Raw genomic sequence first — 24,286 nt, forward strand, 5'->3', positions numbered from 1 at the left:
TAAATTCTTTGTCACTCCATGAATAGTGTATTTGATAACCAACCAGATATATGGGTATTATAGCCTTGATACTGGAAGAAGGAGGTAGACTTTCTCCTCCATGTGTCATCTTGAGGCTAAGATATAATTTTAGTTTCAATTTTGTAGACAATGACCTCAACATCACTATCTTTCTCGCTCCAGAGCTGCACTTATGACGTCTCATGATGATTCCTTTACAAAATACAAGTGGAAACAAAACATCCTTGTTGGCAGTTGAAGAGGAAGGCCAAACATCCGACCCTTCCCCATGTGTTCTTGGTTATATACCAATTGTATACTATAGCATACTACTTGGCCTTGGCTTACCAGGTGAGTGAAGCACTAAGATACCCATACGCTAACACCTTTTACTCCATGGACATCAACTCATTGATGTCATTTCTGGGTCGAAGAGAGTTCTGCTGGTGGTTGTTGCAAACTGAGTAAACTAGAGGAAACCTACTTACCTAAACTTTCTAACAGCCAATGCCTCAGCCTAACCAGCCTTGTAGAAAGGTCTTGATCACCCAGAGCAAAAGACATAAAGGTGGTCACAGCCAACATCCCCAAACAGTCATGTGATCTTGTCCACTCATTGAATTAAACATGAGACTTCTGCACTCTATTAAAGACATTGAGGTTTTGATTCGCTGGTTGTGCAATCACATGGAGCACTGGTTGTACCTTCTAGACTAAAATCAAGCATCTGTCATGTACAAAAATGAGATGGACATTCCCTTTAGTATAGTCTAGTTAATTTGCCATCCCATTTTTCTTCCTTGTTCTACTTCCTTTTTCTTGTTGTTTCTTTCCTTTTCTTCTTTCTTTTTTTCTTTCTTTATTATTCTTTATTTTTAATTTTCTTTGTTTTCACTTTCTTTTTTCAGCTTTTTCTTCTACATCTTCTGTCTCTTTTGGTTCTTCTTTCCCTCTCTTCTTTCATTCCCCTTTCTTTATTCCTTTTTTTTTCCATCTTTTTCTTCTTTTCTAGGTCTTCCTTTTTATAAACTGCTTTCTTTACTTTCTTCTTCCTTTTCCATCTTTTCCTTCTTCTTCCTTTTTCTTTCTTATCCTTTTCCAGAGGTGTAGCTAGGCTTTCCAGGTGTAGCTAGGCTTTCCAGCACCCGGGGCAAGGATTCAGCATCCCGACCCCCTACACTCCCCCCCCCCCCCCCCAACTCCAAACTCCACACTCACTTACAACTCAAATTTTCATAAAGACAGATAAGTTCAGTGGTGGACGTAGCACTTTGCGCCAAATTATTTTTACACTAAGCCACTCCTCTAACTCCGCTCGATGCATAACTATACCTACTCAGTCCCGCTTAGCTAATAAAACCTATCATAGGATACATGGCGCTAGCAATACACCTTACAATAAATGAAAGAACCAACTGGTCCTACCTAATCCAGGGTGTTGCTGGCATGTTGGCGTGATGTCTGCTGGAACCTGAACAAGGTCCCTGTGGGGATAGAACGAAAAAAATAATCAATCACATAAGGAAGGGATGGTAACTGCCCCTGTTAAATCCCCAGCAGGGGGCTCTGTGCTGCCCTGGAAGACAGAGCCATCCCAATGTATAACAGGGTAATCTTGAGCATTGCTTTGCCCTTACTGCTAACACACAGCACTAATGCCTACATTGTGCCCCCTCACAGTAGTTATGCCCACATTGAGCCCCCTCACAGTAGTTATGCCCACATCGTGTCCCCTCACAGTACTAATGCCCACATTGTGCCTCCTTTACATCAGAAATGCCCACATTGTGCCCCCTCACTACAGTTTTGCCCTCGTTATGTCCCTTCACAGTAGCTATGCCGACCTTTGTGCCCCTTCACAGTAGTTATGAATAGGGTTGATCCGGGTATCGAAGTATCGATACCCAATCAATACTTTTAGACCCGGATCGATACGATACCGAGTCTTACTAATTAATGATAATAGGCTGCGCTGCTGCGCAGCCTAGTATCAGTTAGAGAGCATGGCACGCGCCGCTCTCAGCATGCGCCATGTTCTCTTCACTAGCACAGTGGAGAATGAGGGAGTCCCTCCCTCCCCACTGTGACGCAGACACCATTGCCACCAATGGGGAGATAGCAGGGAGGAGGAGGAGAGGGACTATGGCCACTGCTCCACCAATGATACTAATACTGGGGGGAGGGAGGGCGCACTGCGCCACCAATGGTTATAATTTATAATACTGGATGGGGCGCACTGCGTCACCAATGAATGTAATTAACACATTAATTCAAGTATAGGAAGCATCCTCAATAACAGGGCATGCGATCTGCCGAACCGCGCCAATTAACCCCTCAGGGGCGGGTGCCGAGTATGTGATAACGCCGCCGGCACCCGCTGCATCGTATTTTGGAATGTGTTATTTACATTCATTGGTGACGCAGTGCGCCCCACGCAGTATTATAAATTATAACCATTGGTGGCGCAGTGCGCCCTCCCTCCCCCCCTCCCCCCAGTATTAGTATCATTGGTGGTGCAGTGACCACAGGCGCACCCCCCCCCCCCATTGCTATATTCATTGGTGGCAGTGGCCACAGGGTCCCCTCACCTCCTCTTCATTGGTCGCAGTGGCCACAGGATCCCCTTACCTCCTCTTCATTGGTGGCAGTGGCAGTTCTGATAGGCTCCGATCGGTTACCATGGCAGCCAGGACGCTACTGAAGCCCTGGCTGCCATGGTAATCTCCCTGCTGCTGTGTGTACTATGGAGAGTGTAAAGTCCTATTCACCCCAATAGATCTCTATTAGGGTGAATAGGACAAGGGTTCTAGCCCCTAAAGGGGCTAATAGTTAGTAAATAAAAAGTTCAAAAATGTAAAAAAATACCACCAAAATACAAAAAGTTTAAATCGCCCCCTTTCCCAATTTTACATATAAAATTTACAAACAATTAAAAATAAACATATTACATATTGCTGAAAAAGTGTGAACTATTAAAATATTGAAAAAAATATTTCCTGTGCGGTGAACGCCGTAATTTGCCATTTTTAGTCACCTTGTCCCCCCAAAAAATAGGATAGGACTGTTCTATTATGGGCCGGACGTTCCATAAAATATGGAATGTACAGGGCTTTTTTGGTGTTTTATTTTTTTTGCGTGGTATCGAGTATCGCAATACTTTTTTATGGTATCGAAATCAAATCAAAATGTTGGTATCGTGACAGCCCTAGTTATGAACACCTTTGTGCCCCTCACAGTAGTTATGCCCACTAGGGTTGAGCGAATAAAAATGTTTTTAAATCTGCACGTGCCCCGGTTGTCTCCCCCCCCTCGCTACTCCCATGCCTTCTTGCTTTTTCATCTCTATTTTTATTTCTTATCCTCCCTTGCCTTCTTCAGCTTTAATCTTCTTCCTTTTTCTTTCTTATGTTCTTTTTTTTAGCCTTCTTACTTTTCCATCTTCTTCCTTTTTCTTATATATGTATTTCTTCTTTTCCCTTTTTTAATGTCTTCCCTTACCGTATTTTATTTTACTTTTGTGTATCTTATCTTCCTTTTTCTTTCGTATCTTTCTTTTTCACCTTTTGATTTTCATCTTTTTCTTTCTTCTTCCTAATTCCTTTGTTTTCCCTTTTCTTCCCTTTCCTTCATTGTCTTTTTTCCTTATTGATCTTCTTCTTTTTCACCTTCTTCTTTTCTTGTCTTCCATTTTCTTTTACAACCTCCTCCTTCATCTAAATATTTTCTTCTTTCTTTTTATTATTTTTTTTTCCTCTACTTTATTCTTTTTCAATTTTTTTCTTACCCTCATCTTATTCATCTTTTTTTTTTCACTCTCTGCCTTTTTCCTTCTTTCATACTTCTCTTCTTTTTCTCAGTCTTTATATTTTTTAATTGCATTTTCTTTTTACCTTTTTCTTCTTCATCTTTCATTTTCCTTGTTCCTTTATAAATCAGCCTGCCATTATTTTGCATTGATAGTTTTACAGATTTTTGTGAAACTGAAACCACATCTTCTTGTGTACACGGTAAAGGTATAATTGACCATTAATTACATTCAGCTACATTGCCTCGGTAACAAGTGGCTGATTACGTGAGAACACCCACTAATTAGCACATTATTCCTAATTCCTTTAATGAATGCCTGTAAAATGTTTCAGAGTAAGGGACAGAATATAAGTGACACATTATTTGTCCATTTATACAGGAAGCATGGACCAAATGTTGCAGCTTGGTTAACCCCTTTAAGAGTGGCAATAAGGGGCACTTAACTTTCCATCTGAGTGCACAATGAGTGTAAGGTTCATACAAAGCTGCAGTAAGCACTCTGTACAATGCCTTGAACATACCCAACACATCAGGTGTATAAAGGTCAGATATATTTTATGCAACAGATAACATTATGACACATTAGAGTCTAATGGGGACATTTATCATTGCGTTGTGTGCTTGCACCACATTTCTGAAATGGGGCCCCTTAATAATATATTTGGCAGGAGTGCAATGTGGTTTACACCTATATGTGTAAAAGTACACCAGGGGGTTGCCTGGCATAAATTGCGACTTTTGCAAAAGTCGCACATAGTAATTGTGCCATAATACAGGTCTAATCTTACTTTTAGCTCTTAAACATAGACCACTTTCAAAAGTGGAAAGTAACCTGAGAGCTTCTAAAGCACAGGCAGAAGAGAAATTAGCTCAGTCAGTGAAAAAAGGTGATAAGGGCTCTTTCACACCTGCGTTCTTTTCTTCCGGCATAGAGTTCCGTCGTCGGGGCTCTATGCCGGAAGAATCCTGATCAGTTTTATCCTAATGCATTCTGAATGGAGTGAAATCCGTTCAGGATGCATCAGGATGTCTTCAGTTCCGGAACGGAACGTTTTTTGGCCGGAGAAAATACCGCAGCATGCTGCGCTTTTTGCTCCGGCCAAAAATCCTGAAGACTTGCTGCAAGGCCGGATCCGGAATTAATGCCCATTGAAAGGCATTGATCCGTATCCGGCCTTAAGCTAAACGTCGTTTCGGCGCATTGCCGGATCCGACGTTTAGCTTTTTCTGAATGGTTACCATGGCTGCCGGGACGCTAAAGTCCTGGCAGCCATGGTAAAGTGTAGCGGGGAGCGGGGGAGCAGTATACTTACCATCCGTGCAGCTCCCGGGGCGCTCCAGAGTGACATCAGGGCGCCCCAAGCGCATGGATCACGTGATCACATGGCACGTCATCCATGCACATGGGGCGCTCTGACGTCATTCTGGAGCGCCCCGGGAGCCGCACGGATGGTAAGTATGCTGCTCCCCCGCTCCCCGCTCCTACTATGGCAACCAGGACTTTAATAGCGTCCTGGCTGCCATAGTAACACTGAAAGCATTTTGAAGGTGGATCCGTCTTCAAATGCTTTCAGTACACTTGCGTTTTTCCAGATCCGGCGTGTAATTCCGGCAAGTGGAGAACACGCCGGATCCGGACAACGCAAGTGTGAAAGAGGCCTAAGACATACTTCAGATACATAAATGAAAAAAGGAAACTAAAACAAGGAATTACCAAATTAAAAACAAAAGAAGGAAGGTATATGGAAGAAGATAAAGAACTAGCTGACTGCCTCAATGAATACTTCTGTTCAGTTTTTACAAAGGAAAATAAAGGAAAAGGACCTCAGTTAGGAAAGGAAGACTAATAAATCTTTTGATACATGTGTCTTTACAGAGGAAGAGGTTCTAAGTCAGCTGTCTAAAATCAATACAAATAAGTCACAGGGGCCTGATGGGATACACCAAAAGCTATTAAAAGAGCTCAGCGGTGAACTAGCAAAACCATTAACAGACTTATTTAACCAATCACTGGCAACAGGAGTCGTCCCAGAAGATTGGAAATTAGCAAATGTTGTGCCGATTCACAAGAAAGGTAGTAGGGAGGAATCGGGCAACTATAGGCCAGTAAGCCTGACATCAATAGAGGGGAAATTAATGGAAACCATACTTAACCACCTCCGGACCGCCTAACGCAGATGTGCGGTCCGGAGGTGGCAGCGCTGCGCAGAGTCACGCATATACGCGTCATCTCGCGAGACGCGAGATGACGCGAGTATGCGCCCGCGCGTGCGCACTTCGCGCCGGCATTTCGTTAAGGACCATTTCGTCAGCAACCTGCCAGCCAATGATCGTGGCTGGCAGGTTGCTGATTTTTAAAAAATCCAATCAAAGTGCCAGATAGCAGATCATATTTGTAAATATGATCTGTTATATGGCTGCCTGCTCCTCTGCTGGTTCTTTTCGTCGGTTGGATCCAGCAGAGGAGCAGGCTTCACAGTGAGTACACCAAACATCACACTTAGCCCCAGATCACCCCCCTGAACCCCAATTAACCCTTTGATCACCACTTTGATCACCCCTGTCAATCACAAGTGAAAAGAAAAAAGTGATCAGTGCAAACTGTCACTTTTTTTTTTCACTGTTATTGACCGTTAGGTTTTAGGTATAGTTTAGGTCCCTTGGTTAGGTAGTTAGCGATCAGTTAGCGCCCAGCCCACCGCACCGCAGTCCGTTAGCGTATCGCTAATCAGCATTTGTACTTTTATAGTATCTGGAAGTGATCAAAACTGATCACGGTCAGATCTATAATAGTACTAGTGTCACTTTAGCTCGCCCTCCACCCAAAACGCAGTGTTTGCCCGATCAGGCCTGATCGGTCGCCCACACGTGCGTTCGCCCACACCCGCCCCACCGCAGTGACAAAAAAATCATTTTTTTTTGATCGCTGCACATTCAATTTACACGCACTGCGGCGATAAAAAAATCAGTTTTGATATTTTTTATCAACCGCAGCGGCCTCCGGTACTTCGCTAGGCTCCCCTTTGTAAGACAGGCTTGCTTTTTTTTTCTTGGGTAGTCTCAGGGAATACCCCTAAATTTAGTTGCCCACATGTCTAACAGGGGGTATTCTTCTGAAGAGGCCTACAGGCTTCTGACCCAGTCGGATGAGGAGTGGGAACCCTCATCTGATGAATCCAGCGGGTCAGAATACGAACCTGTAGAAAGCAGTGGCTCTCTGACCCAAAGTTCGGACGAGGAGGCTGAGGTCCCTGATAGAACCAGGCGTACCCGGCCCCGTGTCGCTAGACCGCAGGTTGCGCAGGATCCGCTTCAAGAGCAGCAGAGTGGGGCTGGTGCTGTCGGATTACGTGGTGAGGCATACACCAGCAGCCCAGCCCTTCCTGGACCTAGTACCAGCACTGCCGTACAACCTGGTGAAGTAGCGAGCACCAGAAGGGCAGTTGAAGCTGGTACGGTGGCACGTGCAGTAGTGACCCCGTCGCAGCCACCGCAAAGACGTGCCCGTAGAGCCCCTAGAATCCCAGAGGTGCTGGCAAACCCTGATTGGCAGTCCCCAACTTCAGCCGCACCCGTAGTTTTCCCTTTCACCGCCCAGTCTGGAGTTCGGGTTGAGACGGCTCAGATCGGTTCGGCCCTGGGATTTTTTGAGCTGTTCTTGACTGCGGAGCTTTTAGACTTGTGGCAGAAACAAATCGGTATGCCACACAATTTATAACCGCTAACCCGGGAAGCTATTATGCCCAGCCTTTCCGGTGGAAACCAGTCCAAGTTTCCGAAATTAAAACTTTTCTGGGCCTCCTCCTCAACATGGGCCTGACAAAAAAACATGAATTGCGGTCATATTGGTCCACGAACCCGATTCATCACATGCCCATGTTCTCTGCTGCTATGTCCAGGACACGATTTGAGGTCATCCTGCGTTTCCTGCACTTTAGTGACAACACCGCCTCCCGTCCCAGGGGCCACCCTGCTTTTGACCGGCTCCACAAAATTCGGCCCCTCATAGACCATTTCAACCTGAAATTTGCAGATATTTATACCCCAGAGCAAAACATCTGCATAGACGAGTCCCTAATACATTTTACCGGGCGCCTTGGCTTCAAACAATACATCCCAAGCAAGCGCGCCCGGTATGGGGTCAAATTGTATAAGCTCTGTGAAAGGGCCACAGGCTATACCCACAAATTTCGGGTCTATGAGGGAAAAGATCAGACCCTGGAGCCGGTCGGTTGCCCTGACTACCTGGGGAGCAGTGGGAAGACAGTTTGGGACTTGGTGTCACCCTTATTCGGCAAGGGGTACCATCTTTATGTGGACAATTTTTACACAAGTGTGGCCCTCTTTAGGCATTTGTTTCTAGAACGGATTGGCGCCTGTGGTACCGCGCGAACTAGTCGCGCGGGCTTCCCCCAACGGCTCGTTAGCACCCGTCTTGCAAGGGGGCAGAGGGCCGCACTGTGTAACGAAGAACTGCTCGCGGTGAAATGGAGAGACAAGCGTGACGTTTACATGCTCTCCTCCATTCACGCAGACACGACAATACAAATTGAGCGAGCAACCCGTGTCATTGAAAAGCCCCTCTCAGTCCACGACTATAACCTCCACATGGGAGGGGTCGACTTCAATGACCAGATGTTGTCTCCGTATTTAGTTTCCCGACGCACCAGACGCTGGTATAAGAAGGTGTCTGTATATTTAATTCAATTGGCTCTGTACAATAGTTTTGTTCTCTACAGTAAGGCTGGGAGAACTGGATCCTTCCTCAAATTTCAGGAAGAGATCATCGAGAACCTCCTGTATCCAGGAGGTTCCGTGGCCCCAACCACCAGTGTAGTTAGCCGTCTACACGAGCGACATTTCCCCAATGTCGTTCCTGGTACCTCAACCCAACCGTCACCCCGAAAAAGATGTCGTGTCTGTAGCAGGAGTGGAATAAGGCGTGACACCCGCTATTTCTGTCCTGACTGTCCGGACCACCCTGCCCTATGCTTTGGAGAGTGTTTCCGGAAGTACCACTCACAGGTACACTATTAGCATAGGGATCATCTCACCAGGACAGGCACACAGGGCTATTAGGGCCCATTCACTCACTGCTGCTGCAAACGTCTCCTTTCACATGGGACAAAGTGCATAACGCACTTCGCCACATCTTTGGGCGATTTGCGCTTTGCACATTGACCCATGGGGAAGGAGAGGTTTGTTCTATAAAGGTAAAAAAACAAAAAAAAAAACAGGTAAGCAAACAGGTTAATGTTTAGTTCGAAAAGTTAAAGTTACATGTTCTGTTCCAAAGTTAATAAAATTATTGCGTTGTGGCCTGGTTTTTTCTTTTTTATTTTTTTATTTTGTCTTTTTACCTTCCAGGTGGACCAACCGATCTACTAGCTGCAGCACCGATGTGCATTCTGACAGAAGCATTGCGCTGCTGTCAGATTACACGCAAGTCGGTTTATGCGGCGCTGCAAGACGGGATTTTCTCCTCTGCAGTGACAGATACGTTTGCCGAGGCATACGAGCTGAGGAGGAGGCGGCGTTCCTATGCTTTGGCAAGCACTTTGTATATATATATATATATATATATATAAATAAAAAAATCCCGGCAATGATTTATTCATCCACATCGATTGATGCGAATGGAGAAATCTGGTTTGCCAGGGCATACGAGCTAAGTGGGTATGGATGTAGGGCGGAGCTCCTATGTCCTGGCAGACGCCTTTCCCCTCCATTTTTTTTTTTTTGGCAGAGATTTTTTCATCCACATTGATCGATGCGAATGAAGAAATCTGTGCCGTTCATTTTTTTCTTTCAGCCCAGAGGCTGAACGGAAAAAAAAATCTCATTACCTGTATGCTGAATATAAGGAGAATAGCAGAAACTCCTAATGCTGGCCATACATGTAATGATTGCGGAGACCCTCAAATGCCAGGGCAGTACAAACACCCCACAACTGACCCCATTTTGGAAAGAAGACACCCCAAGGTATTTGCTGAGGGGCATATTGAGTCCATGAAAGATTGAAATTTTTGTCCTAAGTTAGCGGAAAGTGAGACTTTGTGAGAAAAAAAAAAAATATATCAATTTCCGCTAACTTATGCGAAAAAAAAAAAATTTCTTTGAACTTGCCAGGCCCCTCATTGGATACCTTGGGGTGTCTTCTTTCCAAAGTGGGGTCACATGTGGGGTATTTATACTGCCCTGGCTTTTTAGGGGCCCTAAAGCGTGAGAAGAAGTCTGGGATCCAAATGTCTAAAAATGCCCTCCTAAAAGGAATTTGGGCCCCTTTGCGCATCTAGGCTGCAAAAAAGTGTGACACATCTGGTATCGCCGTACTCAGAAGAAGTTGGGGAATGTGTTTTGGGGTGTCATTTTACATATACCCATGCTGGGTGAGATAAATATCTTGGTCAAATGCCAACTTTGTATAAAAAAATGGGAAAAGTTGTCTTTTGCCAACATATTTCTCTCACCCAGCATGGGTATATGTAAAATGACACCCCAAAACACATTCCCCAACTTCTTCTGAGTACGGCGATACCAGATGTGTGACACTTTTTTGCTGCCAAGGTGGGCAAAGGGGCGTACATTCCAAAGTGCACCTTTCGGATTTCACCGGTCATTTTTTACAGATTTTGATTGCAAAGTACTTCTCACACATATGGGCCCCTAAATTGCCAGGGCAGTATAACTACGCCACAAGTGACCCCATTTTGGAAAGAAGACACCCCAAGGTATTCCGTGAGGGGCATGGCGAGTTCCTAGAATTTTTTATTTTTTGTCGCAAGTTAGTGGAATATGAGACTTTGTAAGGAAAAAAGAGAAAAAAAAAAAATCATCATTTTCTGCTAACTTGTGACAAAAAATTAAAAATTCTAGGAACTAGCAGTGCCCCTCACGGAATACCTTAGGGTGTCTTCTTTCCAAAATGGGGTCACTTGTGGTGTAGTTATACTGCCCTGGCAATTTAGGGGCCCAAATGTGTGAGAAGTACCTTGCAATCAAAATGTGTAAAAAATGCCCTGCAAAATCCGAAAGGTGCACTTTGGAATATGTGCCCCTTTGCCCACCTTGGCAGCAAAAAAGTGTGACACATGTGGTATCGCCGTACTCAGGAGAAGTTGGGGAATGTGTTTTGGGGTGTCATTTTACATATACCCATGCTGGGTGAGAGAAATATCTTGGCAAACGACAACTTTTCCCATTTTTTTATACAAAGTTGGCATTTGACCAAGATATTTTTCTCACCCAGCATGGGTATATGTAAAATGACACCCCAAAACACATTCCCCAACTTCTCCTGAGTACGGCGATACCACATGTGTGACACTTTTTTGCTGCCAAGGTGGGCAAAGGGGCGCATATTCCAAAGTGCACCTTTCGGATTTCACCGGTCATTTCTTACACATTTTGATTGCAAAGTTCTTCTCACACATTTGGGCCCCTAAATTGCCAGGGCAGTATAACTACCCCACAAGTGACCCCATTTTGGAAAGAAGACACCCCAAGGTATTCTGTGAGGGGCATGGTGAGTTCCTAGAATTTTTTATTTTTTGTCGCAAGTTAGTGGAATATGAGACTTTGTAAGAAAAAAAAATAAAAATCATCATCATTTTCCGCTAACTTGTGACAAAAAATAAAAAGTTCTATGAACTCACTATGCCCATCAGCGAATACCTTAGGGTGTCTACTTTCCGAAATGGGGTCATTTGTGGGGGTTTTCTACTGTCTGGGCATTGTAGAACCTCAGGAAACATGACAGGTGCTCAGAAAATCAGAGCCGTTTCAAAAAGCGGAAATTCACATTTTTGTACCATAGTTTGTAAATGCTATAACTTTTACCCAAACCATTTTTTTTTTGCCCAAACATTTTTTTTTTATCAAAGACATGTAGAACTATAAATTTAGCGAAAAATTTATATATGGATGTCGTTTTTTTTGCAAAATTTCACAGCTGAAAGTGAAAAATGTCATTTTTTTGCAAAAAAATCGTTACATTTTGATTAATAACAAAAAAAGTAAAAATGTCAGCAGCAATAAAATACCACCAAATGAAAGCTCCATTAGTGAGAAGAAAAGGAGGTAAAATTCATTTGGGTGGTAAGTTGCATGACCGAGCGATAAACGGTGAAAGGAGTGTAGTGCCGAAGTGTAAAAAGTGGCCTGGTCATGAAGGGGGTTTCACCTAGCGGGGCTGAAGTGGTTAAGGAGAGGATTGTGGAACATCTAAAATCCCATGGATTGAAAGATGCAAAACAGCATGGGTTTACTTCAGGGAGATCATGTCAAACTAATCTTATTGATTTTTTTTTTGATTGGGTGACTAAAACAATAGATGGCGGAGGTGCAGTAGACATCGCTTATCTAGACTTTAGTCAGGCTTTTGATACTGTCCCACATAGAAGGCTTATCAATAAATTGCAGTCTTTGGGCTTGGACTCCCATATTGTTGAATGGATTAGGCAGTGGCTGAGGGACATACAACAGAGGGTTGTAGTCAATGGAGTATATTCAGACCAAGGTCTTGTTACCAGTGGGGTACCTCAGGGATCTGTTCTGGGACCCATATTGTTTAATATCTTTATCAGCGGAATTGCAGAAGGCCTCGATGGTAAGATGACACAAAGATTTGTAACAGGGTTGATGTTCCTGGAGGGATACACCAAATGGAAAAGGATTTAGGAAAACTAGAGGAATGGTCAAAAATCTGGCAACTTAAATTTAATGTTGATAAGTGCAAGATAATGCACCTGGGGTCTAAAAACCAAAGAACAGAATATAAAATCAGTGATGCAGTCCTAACCTCAGTATCTGAGGAAAGTGGTTTAGGGGTCATTATTTCAGAAGACTTAAAGGTAGGCAGACAATGTCATAGAGCAGCAGGACATGCTAGCAGAATGCTTGGGTGTATAGGGAGAAGCATTACCAGTCTACAGAGCACTAGTGAGACCTCATTTGGAGTATTGTGCTCAGTACTGGAGACCATATCTCCAGAAGGATATTGATACTTTGGAGAGAGTTCAGAGAAGAGCTACTAAACTGGTACATGGATTGCAGGATAAAACTTACCAGGAAAGATTAAAGGACCTTAACATGTATAGCTTGGAAGAAAGACGAGACAGAGGGGAGATGATAGAAACTGCTAAATACATAAAGGGAATCAACAAGGTAAAAGAGCAGAGAATATATAAAAGAAGAAAAACTGCTACAAGAGGACATAGTTTTACATTAGAGGGGCAAAGGTTTAAAAGTAATATCAGGAAGTATTACTTTACTGAGAGAGTAGTGGATGCATGGAATAGCCTTCCTGCAGAAGTGGTAGCTGCAAATACAGTGAAGGAGTTTAAGCATGCATGGGATAGGCATAAGGCTATCCTTCATATAAGATAGGGCCAGGGGCTATCCATAGTACTTAGTATATTGGGCAGACTAGATGGGCCAAATGGTTCTTATCTGCCGACACATTCTATGTTTCTATGTAACACCAAATGTTGCAAAAATTGACCAAATGATTGACAGAAAACGGTGCAATCACCTTGACTTGTGACTTTTTTATACCACACAACTGGCATATCTGATAAGGTATCTAATAGGTATACAGGATTAAAAGAGAGGCAGCTACAATAAAATTCTATTAGTCCAGCAATCAGGTCTACAGAATTCAGGAATTTTAGAAATGTATGAACCACTGGAAGTATTCTTATAGTTTACCCTGTTCTCAGATTCCGCTGCAGCCACCTGATGATTCAGTGTTAGTACAGATGGTGTACTGTCAATCATACAGGTGTAGTGTTTATGACAGATCTATAATGTACAAATAGAATAATTACCATTGGCTCCTAATTGTAAGTCTGACTTTACATCTCCCTGCAGCCCATGATGGTTCAGTGTCTGTACAGATAATACTTTGCTAATTCCTAAAATGTAGTGTTTACCCCAAGCACTGTATAATATATAGTATACCTACTTTTGGATCTATATTGTAGGTTTAGTTCTTATCCTGAGTGCTGACATCTTGTCTATTTGCAGCCCCTAATGGTTCAGTTTCTTTACAGATGCTGCGCTGTTGATTTGACAGGTTTATACCAGGCATTGGCCTTTAGTATAAGCAAAAAAACTCAAGTGAGAAAGATATATCAAAATATCACTTTATTCTCAGATATAATAAATAAGGGAAAAGACAGGATGGAAAACAGTATACAGAGAGCCGTAGGGCAGTATACACAATGCGGGACCATGTATGTCCACACAAATAAGCATGGATAGCCTACAGGTAAAAACAATTATGGTGCATAAATAATCAATCCTGCATAGAAAATAGAGAGCCGCTGAGGTGAAACGCGCGTCGAGGTCTGCGCTCTTGGGCTTACACTTGCGTTCATCATGTCCTCAGGTACGTTCCATGTATAGTACTATGGTGTATCTAGACATGGTTTCATTTCACATCCATATTAGGCCCATGATAACATCTGTGGGATATTGTTGTGATCTGACATCCAGTGACTGCACTTATATGTGATATTCATTGTATTATACATGTTGGAGTCTTGGAAGTCTATATATGTACACATAACTTCTGTTGATGTGAGAGGTCCATGAATAATCAGTAATCTATTTGATCCTGCTGCATAGGATATATCCCCTTGTTGGGCCCTATATTTATCTATTTTTTCTCTATTTTCTATGCAGGATTGATTATTCATGCACCATTACCTGTAGGCTATCCATGCTTATTTGTGTGGACATACATGGTCCCGCATTGTGTATACTGCCCTACGGCTCTCTGTATACTGTTTTCCATCCTGTCTTTTCCCTTATTTATTATATCTGAGAATAAAGTGATATTTTGATATATCTTTCCCACTTGAGTTTTTTCGCCTATAGATTAGATGATATACAGGTGGTGTGTGTTGCTGTCTAGGTTAGACAGAGAGGTGTTTTGTATGTTTAATTGGCCTTTAGTATTACTACCTTTTTAGGTTATATTTTCATCCTTAGCTTGGACCTTTCGTTTTGCAGCCCCTGATGGTTCAGTTACTCTACAGATGGTGCGCTGTTGATTTGACAGGTGTGGTGTTTATGCCAGGCATTGTACTCCACATTTAGTATTACTACCTTTTTATGTTATAGTCTCATTCTTAGCTTGGACCTTTCGTTTTGCAGCCCCTGATGGTTCAGTATCTGTACAGATAGAGCTTTGCTGATTAAAGAGTTGTAATGTGTGTCATAGACTGTAATGCACATATAATACAACTAGTTTTAGCTGTTAACTGTACGTTCAATTGCCATCTCACTTCTCCCTGCACCCCCTGATGATTCAGAGTCTCTACAGATTGTGCTATGTTGACTCGACAGGTACAGTGTCTGTGCCACATACAGTAGAATATTCTACTGCACTGCACTATGTGTAAATCTACTTTCAGGGCAAGAGTGGAGATTCAGTTCTCATCTATAAGTGCAGTCAGAATTCTGCAGGTTTTTTTTCTTAGCTCCGACCTCACATGTCTCTGCAGCCCCTAAAAGTTGATTATCTGTACATATTATGCTTAATTGATTCTGAAGATGCAGTGTTTATGGCCGGTGCTGCATGGTGGGATAGACAGTATATCTACGTTGGGTGCATGTTTAGTACTTCTCATCCATAGCTCCGTTAAGGATTCTGAAGTGTTTTCATAGCTCTGGCTTCACATCTCCCTGCAGTCCTTAAAGGGGTTGTCCGGGATTGGGGACTTTGGTTTAAGTAGACCCCAGACACTTAAACAGTGAATACATGCATGCCCTACCTTTATATGCATTTTCTGATGCCCCTTTTTCACATCTGAAAAATCGGAGCCGGAAGTGAAGATTTTCTCAAAGTGAGTGACGTACCGGGCCCCTTTGTGGAGAGCGAAGCCTCTTCTTCCGCTTCGCAAGGAGCCCGTTGATGTCACCGCCAGCCACACTCATTATACAGAGCGCATGGAGGGAGGTAACTAGGCGGCAACACACAGTTCTAAGCCACGCCCCTCTGGTCCGGTGATGTCACCGGCACAGAAGCTAATTATGCAGAGCACATTGAGTGCGTGTTAGAAGGGAGGGACTGAGCGTGTAGGCGTAAGATCAGGCGGGTTTAGGGGCATAACTAAGAAGGGGGAGGGATATGTGCGGCAGGAGGAGGAATGTCAATGAGGGGGGCGGATGCACGGACAGCTCAAACAACGCGATGCTGAGCCGCGCTAGGACCCGCGCAGGAAGTAACCGCACATGTAAACAATCATTGGGGGAATGTCGGAGCCCTGGAGAAGTGGTAAAAATACATAAAAACATCATGGGGGACCTTGAATCAGCTATATATGGTGAGATAACTTTTTTTAAAATAATTTTAATCCTGGACAACCCCTTTAATGGTTTAGTGTCTTTACAGATGTTTTATTGAATATGTTGTACATTACTTTATAGAGCTACTAATAAAACCCGAAAACACAAAATGAATCAGTTGGAATCCTTACAAATTTTTGGAAGTGCCAGTGATGACGCTGTTATAGGTCCATAGTGATATTTGCTATGTCCCTGTGACCACTACAGCTCTGCAGCATATACACATACTGTATCTTCTGTCCATCATGTTAGCAGACATCTTGATACATCTTGAAGCTGTTCTCAAGAGCACTAATCTACTTAGAGTAAGTATAAGAACAGCACAAGCCTTTGGCGGTGTGATCCAAGACCAGACTTTATTGGCTTGTTACGATGCGTAACCAGCACTCGAAGCGCTTCTCGCTAATTCAGTTTATTCCTGTAATGCAGTTACTTGATGCAGCACTGACAGCTGTCCTATAAATTACATACATTGGCCGTGACACATGGGGTGCATATCTCTGCCCCCAAGCAAGTGTAAAAGGGAACATATAACCTACTGATAACTGGAATTGTTTTTCTATGCATTTCCTATAATCTATTTGCATGAGTCATTCTGCACATGAATACCATTACTCTTCAAGCATGCGATGGCTGAGCTATGAAAAAATAGACCGTAAACTAAATCTGGTACTTTAAAGGGTTGGTAAAGAATTTCCAGTGTACATTTCTAGCTAATAGGATTGATGTTGGATGTTAGGTGGCTGTTGCGGAGAAATTACCCGGTGGGCCGATGCTCATGGGGCCACCTGAGTCCTCCTCACGGCCAGCCAGTGGAAATTTTTTTTGTATTTTGTGCTGCTGGCGGAAGTATTTTCTGATGGACTGTGGTATTTGGCCCTGTTGGGGTGGTATTATGTGCCACAATATGGTATTGCTACATATGTTGGCCCTGCCTTCCATCAATTTGGACCCAACTACGAAACAGGGGCACTTTTAGTATTTTTTCCAGGGCCACTTGTCACCACCAGACATCTGAGAAGCTCTGTCAGATGTCCTTCAGAACCTCCTGCTTGAGGTTCCTTTTGTTTTGCTTTCATTTTCTCATCTCGTTAGCCTCTCTCAGCTGTCATGTAGTTGCACTGATTGCATCCCTTTAAATCCCTTCCCATACTGCATCACTTTGCGGTTTATACAACTTCCTGGAGTGTGTGCATGCTGGATGCTACTACTGAGTCTTCTACAGATAAGTTTTGTTCATTCATTTGTGTTTTCCTGTTTGCTGGATCCCAGGTGACCCTGACTCCCTCCGTATCAAGTGTATGGAGCCGGTGGTCGTGTCCCCTCACTATTATAAGGTGTTCAGGTGTTATACAGTCGAGGAACGAGGATATGCGATCATCTACCATTGATATTTTTGCATAGGCTGAGCAATTAGGGAGAGAGCCAGGTCTGTTGCAGGGCTTTCCCTTTGGTTCCTTAGTTTTGGATCCAGTCAGTCGGATCTTCATTTTGTGTCTTCTAGTTTTCTGTACACCTTCCGTGACACCACTTTAAGTTCCCAGTTCGCCCCTGGTTGATGCTACTTCAGTGTGTGCAAAAAACATGACGTGACTATATGAGTAACATGCACACAATAATAATACCGCTGCTCACTTTCTGTTTGAAAGAGACACCTGTGAGTGTCGAAACACACGTCACATGAGTGACCAATAAGGCCCCTTTCACACGAGCGAGTATTCCGCGCGGGTGCGATGCGTGAGTTGAACGCATTGCACCCGCACTGAATCCTGACCCATTCATTTCTATGGGGCTGTTCACATGAGCGGTGATTTTCACGCATCACTTATGCGTTGCGTGAAAATCGCAGCATGCTCCTCTTTGTGCGTTGCGGTGCGATAATCCACGCAACGCAGGCCCCATAGAAGTGAATGGGGTTGCGTGAAAATCGCAAGCATCCGCAAGCAAGTGCGGATGCGGTGCGATTTTCACGCATGGGTTCTAGGTGACAGTCTATTCACTGTATTATTTTCCCTTATAACATGGTTATAAGGGAAAATAATAGCATTTTGACTACAGAATACATAGTATAATACTGCTGGAAGGGTTAAAAAAATAAAAAAGTTAACTCACCTTATCCTCTTGTTCGCGTAGTTCGTTCCCGGTCTGTTCTTTGCTAGCTGTGGGCTTGGGCTAAAGGACCTTTGATGACATCAGATCACATGCTCCATCACCATGGTGATGGACCATGTGATTGGAGCATGTGATCTGACGTCATCAAAGGTCCTTTAGCCCAAGCCCACAGCTAGCAAAGAACAGACCGGGAACGAACTACGCGAACAAGAGGATAAGGTGAGTTAACTTTTTTATTTTTTTAACCCTTCCAGCACTATTATACTATGCATTCTGTAGTCTGTAACCATGTTATAAGGGAAAATAATACAATCTTCAGAACATCAATCCCAAGCCCGAACTTCTGTGAAGAAGTTCAGGTTTGGGTACCAAACATGCGCAATTTCTCTCACGCGAGTGCAAAACGCATGACAATGTTTTGCACTCGTGCGGAAAAATTGCGCATTTTCCCGCAACGCACCCGGCTCTTATCCGGGCAAAAAACATGACGCCCGTGTGAAAGAGGCCTAAATCTTTTTGAGCAAAGAAAATTGGAGTGCCAGTTTTTCTTCATTGTGCAGACTTCGGGATTACATTCGCAAGACCGAGCACCCGCCGACTAACGCGCAGTGCTGCCTGACCTTACCATACAATAATAATAATAGTCTTTAGTTATATAGCGCCACCATTTTCTGCAGCACTTTACAATTCAGAGGGTTCATGTACAAATCAAAAGAAGTGAGGGCCCTGCTCTCAAGAGTTTACAATCTATAAAGGAAATGGGGGTGACACAAAAGGTAAAATTGAAAGATGTGAGGCCAGGGGAAGAAGAAATGGCTTTTAAGGGGTTGTCTCATCTCAAACAATAGGGGTATATCCCAGCAATATGCCACCATTGTCTGAGATGAGACAACCCCTTTAAGTATACTGGTATGCAAGACGACCAACTTGCCATTGCATCTTGAATGGTTTTATAGTTGCAACTTCATATCTCTAGTTACGATAAGGGCCCTTTTACACGGATGAAGGATCAGAATAATTATCAGGGATTACGTTTGTACAAATACTCACTAATTGCTTCATGTAAAGGTACCACCAGTCACCTAGAGAAATATTAACCCGTCCGGGGACTTTCAATTGTAGCAATGATCGTTTATCCCCACATAGAGTGCTGGATGTGAATGCAGCTGAAGGAGTGGGCAATGATGGAGAACGAACCTGTGCATCAGCCCATGTAAAGGAGCCCTATAAAATGCAGATCTGGAGAACCAAGTTCTGACCTAACCAATTAAATGCACTGTAGAGAAAAGAAACAGACAGAACAAGCAGTGCCTGTATAGTGTCAAGCTATGCCCAGATACAGTGCCTTACAACAAGTTGCTCAGCAGCACAGAGCGCCCAGAACAGTATGACGTGGAAACCTATCATAGACAGTCACCGAAAACTGCATTGAAAAATTGTCTTTTAGAGAGTAGGACTTTTGGAGAGCTTTTAAGGTTATGTGCCACTTTAGGGGCAATTTTTATTATTATTATTGCGTTCTACTGTGAGCTGAAAATCATTTTTTAAATTGTTCTTTATTCCAAATATGGAGCATTTTTTCTGTACAGGGCTGAGATGCTCTAATAGAGGGATCAGAATTTTCTCTCTGCTCCAATCCAACGGGCTCCTCGTCTTTGCTCTCTGACATTATAAGCACTCATTATAGCTAAGTTCTTACCTTACTGATAAGAATGTGGCTTACAGCTGTATTACAACAACAGATTACCAGGTCAGATTACCGTTTACACACACAGATGTTTTGTTATACACACCAACTATTGGTCTGATCAGACAGAAATTGGTAAAATAATCTGTTGTTGTAATAGAGCCCTTAAACAAGTGTTTGTGACCTTAGTAAATTAGAGATAAGGGTTATTAGATGACAGGCACAAAGTGAAAGTAAAAACTACCATTCACAAACCTGGAAAAACAGTTACTGTTTGTGACAGAACGGCTCAATATTTTTAATAAAGACCAATTGAAAAAAAAAATGTTTAGCCCAAAATGAGTAAAATGTAATCATGTACATAGCCTTTAACTGTACATATAATGCCCAGATAATGTCTTACAGTGCCCAGATAAATAGTGTCATTTCTTGCATGGTCGGAGACACTTCACATCTAAGGGCTCTTTCACACCTGCGTTATTGTCTTCCGGCATAGAGTTCCGTCGTCGGGGCTCTATGCCGGAAGAATCCTGATCAGGATTATCCTAATGCATTCTGAATGGAGTGAAATCCGTTCAGGATGCATCTGGATGTCTTTAGTTCCGGAACGGAAAGTTTTTTGGCCGGAGAAAATACCGCAGCATGCTGCGCTTTTTGCTCCGGCCGAAAAAACTGAAGACTTGCCGCAAGGCCAGATCCGGAATGAATGCCCATTGAAAGGCATTAATCCGGATCCGGCCTTAAGCTAAACGTCGTTTCGGCGCATTGCCGGATCCGACGTTTAGCTTTTTTAGAGTGGTTACCATGGCTGCCGGGGCGCTAAAGTCCTGGCAGCCATGGTAAAGTGGAGCGGGGAGCGGGGGAGCAGCATACTTACCATCCGTGCGGCTCCCGGGGCGCTCCAGAGTGACATCAGGGCGCCAGAGGCGCATGGATGACGTCATCGCATGGCACGTCATCCATGCGCCTGGAGCGCTCTGACGTCACTCTGGAGCGCCCCGGGAGCCGCACGGATGGTAAGTATACCGCTCCCCCGCTCCTACTATGGCAACCAGGACTTTAATAGCGTCCTGGGTGCCATAGTAACACTGAAAGCATTTTGAAGACGGATCCGTCTTCAAATGCTTTCAGTACACTTGCGTTTTTCCGGATCCGGCGTGTAATTCCGGCAAGTGGAGTACACGCCGGATCCGGACAACGCAAGTGTGAAAGAGGCCTTAATAAATAGCTCTATTTTAGTAGCCATTTAAATGGCATCTTGTACCTATGACACTGGCTGACCTGTTACATTTGCACTTGGCAGCTGAAGGCATCTGTGTTGGCCCCATGTTCATATGTGCGCACATTACTGAGAAAATGATGTTTTAATAGATGCAAATGAGCCTCTAGGAGCAACCAGGGTGTTACCATTACACCTAGAGGCTCTGCTCTCTCTGCAACTGCCAGGCATTATGATGTTTTCCCTGCCTGACCCTGTCAATCAAAGTGGAGAGGGCCAAGATCACTGATGTACAGAAGTGGCCAAAATGGCCACTGCTGCTTAGTTAACGATGCAGCCTCTTTGATATAAAGGTTGATGGGGTCCCAGTGGTCAGACCCCATCTATGGTAAATCTTAGCTCAATACTGCCACTAATAATGGCAGTAATAATGCCCATTCCTTCGCTAATTGTTCTAGTGAAGAGTAGAAATATGGCAACTGCCATGGGCACCACCACTGGTTTTCGTCAGCATTCATGATTACTCATGACCTCCATAATAGGTGGACACGGGTCTTATAAATGTCATTTTTCATCGATAAGCGGTAAGAAGCGTTGCCCTTCAAAAGGGCCCTAATGTGTGCACGATTTAGCAAGTCTGTACAAATGTTCTGAAGCTGTTTGCCATCTTTACATAGGCACCTGGTCTTGGACATTGGTTATCACTGTGCGTATTTACTTTACGAAACGTCCAAACTGGCCCATAGCTTTATCTCCATAGTGAATAGGTGCAGACGTGACAATGATCACAGTGCCGACAGATGCCGTGTGTTACTTCAGTGTTCCAAAGTGACAATGGTGGACAGGAGGAAATGAATGAGTCTAGAAGTTAATGCTTGGACACAGCAATACATCGCCTGTCTAGGAGACTGTACCAACAGAGGAAAATGTAGAATTGTTCTCCACGGACAATATAAATTATAATCTATGACTGAGCCATGAGATGGTCATATTCTAGAGTTTAGTAAATGTGAAGCTATTAGACAAAGAGTTGCCATCTCGGTTCTAACCCATTCTCCTAGAGGGGTGAATAATCTTCATTAAATAATCATTCCTATCCAGGGTGCAACGGGCCTCTAAGGGGGCAGAATTATGTTTATATTGAGCCGCTATAAGGCTATGGCTACACAGCGATATGTTTTGCGCAACAATATGTCGCACAACAAGAATGGTTCAACTACTTTGCCACTTGTCGCACAACATTCATATCACACTAATGTCTGGCTCGACATTTTTTTGCGACAAGAAGTCGAGTGACACTTGCTGCCGTATGTGCCTAGCCTATGGGGGCAAAATAACGGGAACACCATAGGCCATGTTTTATGCCAACAAGACCAAGATCATGGTTTTGTGGGACCAAACATAGATCACAACAGGAATCAATTGAAATCAACGTATATCATGTAGATCAGCATAGGGTTTCACAGAAATCATCTTAGATCACCATAGGCTTCCACTGATGAGAACTTAGATTACCATAATGCCTCACGTTAGATCGCCATAGAGTTTCATGGAAATTGTTTAAGATCATCCTAGAGCTCCACTTATCAAAACTTAGATTGCCATAGTGTTCCACAGAAATTAACTTACCTCACCATTGCATTTCACTTAGCATAGCATAAGCTTAGATCACCATAGGTATCTACTTAACATAACTTTGAAACTATTCTACTCTAGTGTGCCAAACTTAAATCATTACAAGGCTCCACTGAATTTAGATCATCATAGGGTTCCATTTAAATCAAACTTAGATCACCATAAACACTCAGTGATCCACATTTTGATCATCTTAGGGTTGCACTGAACTGAAGTTAGATCATCATGGGGTTTCCCGCGAGGAACCGATGAGGTCATGTTGTAGTAATCCTGTGATTTTACCACTACCACATGTTACTGTGTAGCCCCAAGCCGATCCACACTATTTTTCATTCCAGGGCCTATATTGACCACAGGGTACAGAACAGCACCATACCTGTCCACCGGCTGTCTCTGGTGGTGGTTTTGGAATAAAACAACCATGCTTTTCTATCCTGGACATCCTCTTTAAGCTCCTTTAGGATGCTTCTTTGGACAGAGTTGTTCCTGAGAGTTGACCCCTACATAGGTTGGAGGAACAACTACAGAAGTTACCTTTACCTATATGTAGAGAAATAATCTATTTTTCCTGATTGTCATGTTCCTCTCTTCCAACAGTGAACATCTTAACAGCCGTGGCTCTCTCAAAGCTGGCATTCAGGACCAAGAAATCCTCCTACTTCTACCTCCTGGCCCTTACCACTTCTGACATCTTGACTGAGATTTTTATCATCTTTGTAGGCTTCATTCTTCAGAATGCCATCCTCCATCGCAAGGTGCCGAATGCTTTTATCCATATGGTCAGTGTCCTAGAGTTCTCATCCAACCATGCCTCCATCTGGATCACCGTCATCCTAACAATGGACCGATATGTAGCCTTGTGTCTACCTTTGCAATACCGCTCTCTTTCTTACCCAGAACGTACACGTAGGATTATCATAAGTGTCTTTCTGGCATCGTTTGTGACTGGCATCCCTTTCTACTGGTGGAGTGATGTTTGGAGGGACCCTCGAGCACCAGGTTTGCTGGACCGTGTACTCAAATGGGTCCATTGCTTTATAATTTATTTTATCCCTTGCATCTTCTTCTTTGTCATCAACTCCATCATCATTCTTAGACTTAGAAAGAATTCCGTGACAAAGAAGTACAAGCTTCGAATAGAAAAGACCACAGCCATACTCATAGGCATCACAACTGTATTTGCTGTGCTATGGGCTCCCCGGACCATTGTCATAATCATTCACATGTATGTATCCTCAGTCCATAAGGACTGGAGGGTTCATTTAGCTATGGACATTGGAAACATGTTGGCTTTACTTAACACTGCAGTCAATTTCTTCCTGTATTGCTTTGTGAGTAAGAGATTTCGGGATATGGTGAAGGAAATTCTTGGAATTCAGAAACCTTGCCGCACAACCGAGGGAAAGAAAAGCCAAAGTGACTTTTCTGACTCTTTGAAGCCCAAGGATATTCCACAAGTAACAACAATATGA

At 43.4% G+C, this 24,286-nt stretch overlaps 1 protein-coding gene across 1 annotated transcript; it reads left to right on the plus strand.

Moving 5' to 3' along the window:
* Window positions 1-137: 137 nt before the first annotated feature.
* GPR142 (G protein-coupled receptor 142) lies at window positions 138-24,286 on the plus strand. Its single transcript, XM_044300229.1, has 2 exons — window positions 138-351; window positions 23,412-24,286. The coding sequence occupies exons 1-2, from the start codon at window positions 204-206 to the stop codon at window positions 24,284-24,286; spliced, it is 1,023 nt and encodes a 340-aa protein (XP_044156164.1). The 5' UTR covers window positions 138-203.

This window comes from Bufo gargarizans, chromosome 6 (assembly GCF_014858855.1).
Source record: "Bufo gargarizans isolate SCDJY-AF-19 chromosome 6, ASM1485885v1, whole genome shotgun sequence".
Taxonomy (NCBI): Eukaryota; Metazoa; Chordata; class Amphibia; order Anura; family Bufonidae; genus Bufo; species Bufo gargarizans.

What these genes read in the sequence shown, in the direction of transcription:
- GPR142 (XM_044300229.1), top strand. Translation starts at nt 204, where the DNA reads ATGATGATTCCTTTACAAAATACAAGTGGAAACAAAACATCCTTGTTG. An exon ending in ACTTGGCCTTGGCTTACCAG is followed by an intron (nt 352 to 23,411) that starts GTGAGTGAAGCA and finishes CTCTTCCAACAG; the next exon opens with TGAACATCTTAACAGCCGTG.